This window comes from Cucumis sativus, chromosome 5 (assembly GCF_000004075.3).
Source record: "Cucumis sativus cultivar 9930 chromosome 5, Cucumber_9930_V3, whole genome shotgun sequence".
NCBI classification, from domain to species: Eukaryota; Viridiplantae; Streptophyta; class Magnoliopsida; order Cucurbitales; family Cucurbitaceae; genus Cucumis; species Cucumis sativus.
The window spans coordinates 8,107,628-8,117,346 of NC_026659.2; the positions used below are offsets into that span (position 1 = coordinate 8,107,628).

Here is a 9,719-nt window from a genome sequence, read left to right on the forward strand (position 1 = left end):
AACTAATAAAAAGAAGGGGTAGTGTGGATGTGTTTTACTCACTAATGAACCACACATATGATCTGTTAACAGGATGTTTGGATGATTTTGAAGGGATTTATACTATCCCTCGTGAGTGGCAATCTCGTTACGAAGCTTCTTATGCATTATTGGATCTTTCACTGTCAATCATAAATCTCATCAAATGTAATAGCCCTGATGAGTGCAACAAATAATTTGTTAATTAAAATTCAGTTCTTGATTAGTATTCCATAATAATAATTTTGAGGATGATGTTAATTTTATGGCTTATATATTTTTGTTACCTTCTGTTTATAACCGGATTAGTATTTTCAAATTTTCATATCAGATAAAATAAAACATAAAATGATAAACAAAATTCTTAGTTATAATTGCACAATCCATACGTAAAACAAAGTAATTAACAAAGTGTACTGAGTGTTAAAAGCAACCAAAATGAGAAAGAAAGCCAATTTACCACAAAAAAGAAAACATGAAACAAGAAAGATCTAAAGAAACAACAGTGATTCCGTTTATCCATTAAAAGTTAAGCTCTCTGTACTTAAGCTTCTCCTAATGGTGTGTGATTCCCATTCAATGTGACTTAAACTCTTCTGATTATAAAAACTCCCTCTCAACTTCTTGAAAGCCCATATAGAAATATAAAAGAAAAAAAATACAACAACTAACTAAAACAAACAGGCTATGATGCACAACAATTGCCAGTCACCAACGTTCTCGGCGATGCAGTTGAGTGTTTTGAAAAATTTGATGGAATTCCTGTCCCCTCCCGAGTGGCAATCTCGTTTCAATGCCTCTCATGCATGAGTAGATCTCTCGTTGGCAATGATAAATCTTATTACTTGTAATCGAGATTATGCTTATCCCATAATTTGTTAGTTAAATTACGCCATAACACATATCAATAATTACCCACAATACTTCCAACTTTACAAATTTAATTCACCAACCAATAAATCCAAAAATCAAAACTTTAACGATAGAATTCCAATTTCAAAAATTAATCACATATCCTTTCCAAACACTTAATTTTCCACAATTTAAAACAATTTCACAAATAACACCCAAAATTCAACGTAATAAAAATTAAAATTAACTTAATAGTTTTGGAGTGTTACATCCTTACAATATGGGGCATAAAAAACGAATAATGGAAGAACACAAGATAAAGACATGGATAAAATGAGACAAGGGATTAATAATCTTGGAGAATAAGTTTCAAAAATACTACAATTGCTTTAAACGAGAAAAAGAAAAATTGTTGTAGATATAGCACAATCAAACAATCCAGTTCAAGACACTGACGATCTCATTTATCCTCTAAAATTTACACCATGCCACATGAATGTTCCAGAATCTCAAACCACTCAACACTATGTTGCTATGAATCAAATATTTGTTGTTCCACCTCCTATTCTAGATATAGAACAATTGGAAGCCCATGTTAAAATTCAAGACATGAGACAAATTGAGAACACTCCAGCTAAGCAAAAACTAGATGTTTTGGAAGAAAGGTTGCAAGCAATTGAAGGGATTGACATTTATGGAAATATAGATGCAACATAATTATGTTTGGTGCTAGGCTTGATAATTCCAACAAAGTTTAAAATTTCTGAATTTGATAAATATGATGGATCATTGTGTCCAATGAGTCATCTTATAATGTACTATAGAAAGATAGTAATGCATATTGGTAAATGATAAATTATTGACATTGCTTCCAAGATAGCATGACTGATCCAGCTACTTGATGGTATATTCAATCAGACAATGCACACATTCATGTTTGGAAGGACTCAGCTGATACATTTCTAAAGCAAAACAAACATAATATTGATGACTCTAGATCGCTTAGACTTGCAACAGATAGAGAAGAAGAGTTCATAAAGCTTCAAAGAGTATGTTCAACGATGGAGAGATAAGGTTGTCGAGGTTCAATCACCGTTAACGGACAAAGAAATGACATCTATGTTTATGAATACTTTGCAGGCTCCATTCTATAACCGAATAATTGGTAATGCAACAACCAATTTTCTGACATTATTGTTATTAGTAAAAAAATTGAATATGAGATAAAGCACAGGAGGTTAGCAAATGCTATAACCGAATATGGTGGAATAAAGAAAGGAACAACATATAAGAAGAAAGAAGGAGATGTTCATGCAATTGGTTTTAATGCTCTATATTTTGAAGATTTGTACTTATTTGAGAAGATCTGTGCAAGTTAGGGGGAGCCTAACATTGAAGATTATTCTGAGGAGTCTCACACCGGAGAAGCTTGGACATTGAGACACAAGGGTAAAGCATGAAGCATATGATCTAAGAGGAGCTTAGATCAAATTCCTTGTTCACACATCAAGTGGTTTAGGAGGTTCCTAAACGTTTATCTTGTAAAAGTCATATAATTCAAGATAGTTGATTATTGATAAGTTATGTACTTGTGATCCTTTTCAATCTTTATAAATGATCTTTTTAATCGAGCTAAAGGCCCTTCAGATGTAGGTGTGATTACATTGAACTAGATTACTAGCGTGCTAGTGTTCTGTTATGTCTTTTCTTACTGTTACTCATGTTGTTCCTTCAATTATTAGCTTGAGCGTTAACTTAAGTTTTCAAGTAATTAATTGTGACTTCTTTTTTAATTGATATCAGAGTGGGTTGACTGTTGGTTCATTGAGTCTTCAATGGTGTCGATCAGGGAAGATGGGTCAACAACTCGTCTTCTAGTTTTTAGATGGAACAAATTACTCATAATGGAAAGTTCGAATGATTATTTTTCTCAAATATATTGATCGAAAAACTTAGAAAGGTATTATGAATGAATGGTTTCCTCCTCAAGTTACTAATAAGGATGGAATTGTTAGTCCAAAACCAGAAATTGAGTGACCACATGGCAGAAGATGAAGTCTTCAACTGGAAACTCGAAAACCTTGAATGCTATCTTCAATGGAGTGGATAGGAACATATTTAGATTAATCAATACCTATATTTTAGCTAACGAAAATTGGGATATACTTGTTACACATGAAGGAACCTTTAAGGTAAAAATGTCTCGTTTGCAGTTTCTAACTTCGAAACTTGAGTCCCTTAAGATGATGGAAGAAGAAACTATAGCTGATTTTCATGATCTTATTTTAGACATTACAAATGAGTCTTTTTCTCATGATGAGAAAATATTGAAGAAAAGTTAGTTTGAAAGATTCTTGGTTAATTCTTTCTCGAAGCAATGCCACAATAACGCTAGGATCAACTTTAACCATATTTTGAATTTCAATACTCATGAAATTAGAATCAAGCTGTGATTGATCTTGTGTTAACTTTGGATGACATGAGTGTTCTCCTTCGAGCCTAGTAATTTCAAACATTCAATGATTCTTATGCCTACTTTCACGTAACCTCTAATTACAACCCTCTTTTCATTGTTTACAGCATAATAAATATTTTAGTTTGATTTTACTACAACAATTTCGTAGTGTTCCGTCACACAATACTTTTTAACGGCTAACTAAAGATCTTATATACAATCAAATAATATTTCATTTTGAATTAAACAAGAATTGTTTACATATACATTTCTATCTCCAAATATGGACTAATGTTCACATACAACAGCAATGTCCCAATCTATTTGTGTAAATATCTCATATTGTATAATTTCATTTTAATGCTCTATATTTTCTTCATTTCCAAATAATTTATCAACTTCTACATCTATATCACTATCCCTATCATTATCATGTTCAAGAATAACTAGATCTTCAGATCGCATCAACATATTTAATCAACTGTTAAAGTTAAAAAAATATCAAGATTACAATTTATTTCATCAATACTATAATCAAACAAAGTCTACTTGTCTAATTAGTCAAAATCACAAATTTAAACGATCTAAGTTTTCATTCCAAAAAATATGCACACACTTTTAAGTTAAAAGATTTACATATCAATACATACCTTTATAAAAACAATCCAATGTCCAATTTAGGAAACAAAAATGCAAAATCATAAAATCAAATAATGACACAATTTCTATATCAATAATGCTATGAATTTAAGTCCTAAAATTTACATATCAATGCACTAAAATTTCAGTCCTAAAATATACACCAAAATTTAAAATATACATCAAGCCATAAAGTCAAATAATTACATTTTCACGATATATACAAAATCATACACTTAACCTAGTCATGGATCGGGTACACAATTTCATTGTCTTAATTTTACAATGTTTTACAAAATAACATTATTAAAACAAGTTATTTATGAACAAACAAAAATATATGCTAAAATGTAGAAAATAATTATACCTTGGCACTCTTAAAACAAGTAAGAATCAAATGGCGAGACAGTGATGACCACGAAAAGGAGACGATGGATATATCGTAGAAAGAAGAGAAGGAAGCGACAGAAGAGAAGAGAAAGGAGGCAGAATGGTTCTACTGAAAGAGATAAAGGGATTTCATGTGAGGAAGTCGTGTACCTCATCCACAACTTTCATTTGACGTTGTGGACCGGGTACACGACAAGACCTTAAAGTTGTGGACCCGATCCACGACTGCGTGCATTGACTACGAGTGATAACAGACAACTCATCGTAGTCGTGTAGCCAATCCAGGACTTCACTACCCTATTTTTTACAATACTTCCCCTCTTACCCTATTGTTGATATTATTTTTTAAAATATGATTATTAAAAAAATTCCTCATACACCATTAAGGATAATACTAAAAATAATTAAAAATGTAAACTAGATTTACCATGTTCTTTTCATTTTTTCAAATATGATTTAAATTGTAAATTAAAAAAATGTTTTTGCTAATTTGTTTGGATTGATTTTTTAAAAATCAATTTCATTTCAATACTTACGATGGAGAGTTGCTTTTAAATATATCAAAATAAACCAAAATATAACAAATATTTAGAATGTGTTAATGATAGACACTTAGAAACACGAATACACTTCTATCAGTTTTTACCAATGTTGATAGACACTATAGCACCTACAAGTGTGTATCATTAATAAATTTTACTATATTTTATAAATATTTTTAATGATTTTGTCATTTACACTAATTTCTTGATGATAAAAATATTGCTTTTAAAAAAACACTCAATGTGTTTGACAATTCTTTCTCAAAGTGTGTTATTATCAGCAAATTTATTTAGTTCATTTACAAAAGTTGGTCACCTAGGTGGCCATCGTCGAAGTTGGTGTTGGTGGTTGCCGAAGATGGTGAGAGTTGGTCGGTGGTGGTGGATAGGATTTAGGGTTTATCTTAAACCAACATATTTAATAGACTTCTGTGTTCAAAAGCTATTTTGATTGGTCGTCAAACACTCCAACTTTTTCCAAAACGATCGTTTTTCTTTTAATAAACACTTTAAAGGTTAAACCAAACCCATCAGGCTAGACCTTAAAACTGCACATTTTTCCACCTATTTGATAACATAAAAAATGAAAAATGGACAAGAAATTAGCAACTCTCCTGATATATTCTTTCAAAAGCTCATATTTGAAACAAAACATGCAACCATATGCAGACGAAAAGAACTGGAATTTTGTATAACAGTATACACAAATACAATACAATACATTCACATAAACTAGTGGAAACAGTATTCAAATTTCAAGAGCAACAATAGAAGCAAGAAAATAAAGAAGGAATACGACCAGTTTGGCGAATATGATCTGCTTGTTGTTCAGCTATTGCAGCTTGGCGGTTTCTCTTCGCTTCCGCTGCTGCTAGCTTTTCTTCAGCTTTGTGCCTCACTGCTGCTAGTTTGTTTGTAAGCCTATCATGTGCTTGTCCTCTCATTCTTTCTATTTTCACCTGCATATGTCAAAAAACAACTAATTCAACCTTCATAAGATTTTGATCTTCAAGGCTTTATATTTGTGTTTTTTAGCTCAAAACGCCCTATGTTAGAGTGCAACTATTAAACTTTAGGCTCTCAACTGTGCTAGACTTCGAGCCAGAACCAAAAATTACCTCCCCTAGTCATTCATGAAATCTATATAGACTCTATCTATTGAGAGAGAATTTCTAGTACTATGGTAGGACATACGGACCATAAAGGAAGGAAGAATTTTTTAGACTACCATAGCACTAGAAATTTTCCCACGTGGGCTGAGATGACAGTCAAATTGACTGAAAGACTTGAATGAACCCCTTTAACGCACTTTAAATGATACACATTTGAAAAAGAAAAAGAAATTCTAACTGGCTTAACCTAATAAAAAGTTATGATTGATAATTGATCGGGCACAAATGTAGAAAAAGCAAACATTCCACAACTGACTGCAGGTTCATAACTCACCGAAAACTTAACAGCTAAAATAGATGGTTCTCAGCTAAAAGATGATGTCGCTCAAGAATAGCATCAAGTAGTAAGCACAAACCTCAACTCTCCTCATTTCAGCTTCTGTTTTTGCTTTCTGATGATTTTCCCATGCTTGAATCTTCATCTCTTCACGTTTGAACCTGGAGATCATGCGCAGTTGATCAAATATTGGAAAGTAATCTTGAATAGTCAGACATGTAAAAAAGCAGTGCAGAATTATGAAACCAATGGAATCGCTACTAGTTTTTATAACCACTAGAAGTGTGCTTAAAATATTGTAGGCTAAAATTACCCAAGATCTTGTGGTTCTGCATTCTTTTTCAGAACAATGAGTTTTAAACATTCAAATGTAAACTATAATAATTTACTAGCAATTTAGAGATAAAACACATCAAATCATTGAACGTTGTGCACCATTTCAATATAGCCGGAGTATGTAGAGTAGTCAGGTTACCCTCTTCAAATAACTCACAGCACAAGCTTTATAACGTTGCTGCTTATGCTACTTTCCCAACCCAGTGAGTAGTTCTAGTTCATAAAGAACTCAGTGCCTTGGCTAGAGGATACGGGGAAGTATTCACTTTATCAAGAATTGTTAAGAGAGAATGTAGTAAGCTAGAAACAGTTTTAAGATGGATCAAATGAAGCCGTTCATCCAGACACATTTTCCACTCCAAAGTATAGTAGCCGAGATCTGGGATTAAGGATATGGATAGAATAGGAATAATAACAAGAGAATGAAACAACCAAAAGCTAAGTTTCTTTTATTTTTCTTTTTATATTCTTTTTCTACAAGGTTTGACAGAATGTGTAGAACATGTTATGAAGATTACCTAGCCATATACTTGGCTTTTTCAGCCTCCTCCCATGCTGCTGCTCGTGTTTCTATCACACTTTTAGTTGGTTGTTCGGTTGCAACAGTTTTAAGTGATGTCGATGCATCTTTTTCTTCCTCTTCCTTGCTAGCCCATGCAGCAATGTTCAGTTTCCCTAATTGCGTACCGAGGACCACAATCTCTCTTCTAGTTTTTAACTGTATCTCCTTTTCAGATAACTCTTTGTTAGTATCTACACGGTCATTAGGGGCAGCGGTCGGAGATGAAGTTGCTCTACCAGGAGTTGATGGTACTGAAGAAGTGGGACTACGCATTGGTGTTGTTGCTCTCACAGGAGTTCCAGTCCTGGAAGGTTCTTGACTTGCTATAGGTGTCATCTCTGTACCCATATCTCTCATTGAGACAGAACGAGCGGTTGTGGGAGGAGGAATAAATGTAGTTGAAGTCTGAATGGCCAGAGATGAATCATGTTGGCTGAGACTAACTGCAAAGGTTGTAACAAAAATAGAAAAAGTGAATTCCAATTTTCCTTTCACTTCTTATTGTAGTATAACAGGAGAGGAGACAATTAATTTTGGAGAATAACTCATATATCTGTTAGCTGCATAGAAAATGAGGACCCAAATAGTTTACCTGAAATTTCCTGGCTAGACTATCAAGATAGCAATTAAGAATACAGTACACTGAAATTTAATATTAACTTCATGTCCTTACTTGCTGACTCTCCAACAGAGCTCTCAATCATCAACACAGGCTTGCCATTTGAATCTGCTACTGCGCATGGATTTGCATCCCAAGAAACAAACTTCTGAGCAACATTTCCAATGTTAGCTTCGTGACTATCAATCTGCTTTGTATCCGGTTCCTCAAAAGCAGTCACTTTCTGATCTGGAACTTCAACCACAACCTTCAAAGATGGTTGACGACTCCCAAGACCAATACCTAGTTTTCGTGATCCAAAAAGATGTCCACCTTGTGTCTGAGATTGCCCTGTTTTGGGTCTATTTGAAGTAGGGCTAGCAATCCACTTCTGAGCATCATCCCATTTGGATGGTGCTGGCTTAGAGAAGGGTCCCAGGGGAACTCGTGCGGACCTCTCTGACTTCTGGAACTCAAAGGCTGAAGTGAGCAGAGTTGAACCATCCTGCCCACTGTCATAATCAAAAGAAGGCTCGTCTTGCATCCTAAGTCGTGAATTATAAGCATTATCCTTCAATCTATGCTCACTAACCATCTCAGAAACCAGTAAATCAGCTTTTTTTGAAGTCGAGCACTCTGGAAGAACACTGACCACATCCACATCTTTGCAAATATCAGATGCGCTACAGCCTATTAAACATCACAACTTCAATAAAACAGCACACTCATGACTCACTCACTGTAAAATTCAAAAGTTCATTTTAATTCATGAACATGTCACTCCTAAACTATATGTCCATGTAATAGCACAGCAACTCAGACAAGCAGCAGTATGAAGTAAAAAATTTCAAACACAAAAAGATCGAGGCCCTCTGGTTCTGTATAAAATATATCTCTACAAATGACTTGTGAACATTGAAAATGAAAACACAATGCATCATTTCTCTGTTCTGGAACACAACAATGAATAAACAGAACCTTGTTAGCAAAACGTAATCTGTTTCTCTCTTTTTCTTTTCATTCTATTTTCTAACATTCCGTTCATACAACTCTCTAGGAAACAAAAACAATGAACATAAAACAAACAAAACAAAAGAAAAAAAAAAAAAAAAAAAAAAAAAACTTACCCGCCTCATCGATCTGCAAAGCTTGAGATCTCAAATCGTAAATGGATCCAAGCTCTTCCTCTTCCTCCTTCCTCTTCTTCTCCAAGCCAAGCAACATATTCCTAAGCTTCCCAGGTGAAAACCCCCCTCCACCGGGAGGCTGAACAAAATAGCGTCAATCAGATGAACAACAGTGAAGACAAACATAAAAGCATAAGAAATGAGGAAGAACCTGAGGCTTGAGAATCCTCTCGTAGTCCATGGAATAAAGAAGTGTGGTGGGTGTGGTTGGATTTGGAGAATGAGAAGAAAACAAGAGATTTAAGGAATGTATGTTAGAAGGCTACATTTGAGGAAAAGGGGAGATGGGTAGAGAGGGTTTTTGTTGGAGATTGAGAATCCATGGTCAAAAGTTCAGAAAGAGAAAGAGAGTGTGAGAGTGAGAGGGAAAGCAAGAAGCATGTGTGTGTGTGTGTGTGTGTACTGCTCCATTTCATCTCTGCATTGCACAGCTCTGTCTCTGCTGACTTCTTTTCTCATATTTCGTCTTCTTCTAGTAAAAACCTTTGAAAACCACTTTTTTATTCTCCAATTTTTTCACTCTAAAATTTCTTGCAAATTTCCTCCATTACAGTACAACTAATTATGAAGATTCTATGCAATCATAATTGAAACTATGGTTACTTTTATATCAGTTGTAAGGTAATGCATGGTAATAGGAAAACAGTGGCCTTCACTTCATCATTTTGTCGTCTTTGTTTACTGCTTTTCA

General features: G+C 34.0%; 1 protein-coding gene across 1 annotated transcript; it reads right to left on the reverse strand.

Annotated features, from left to right (window-relative positions):
- Positions 1-5,498: 5,498 nt before the first annotated feature.
- Positions 5,499-9,502, reverse strand: LOC116404064. The gene is made up of 6 exons (XM_031886256.1): positions 9,180-9,502; positions 8,969-9,107; positions 7,917-8,531; positions 7,200-7,686; positions 6,425-6,506; positions 5,499-5,855 (listed from the first exon to the last, which is right to left on the reverse strand). Exons 1-6 carry the CDS (start codon positions 9,207-9,209, stop codon positions 5,652-5,654), a joined length of 1,557 nt encoding a protein of 518 aa, XP_031742116.1. The 5' UTR covers positions 9,210-9,502; the 3' UTR covers positions 5,499-5,651.
- Between the last annotated feature and the right edge of the window lie 217 nt (positions 9,503-9,719).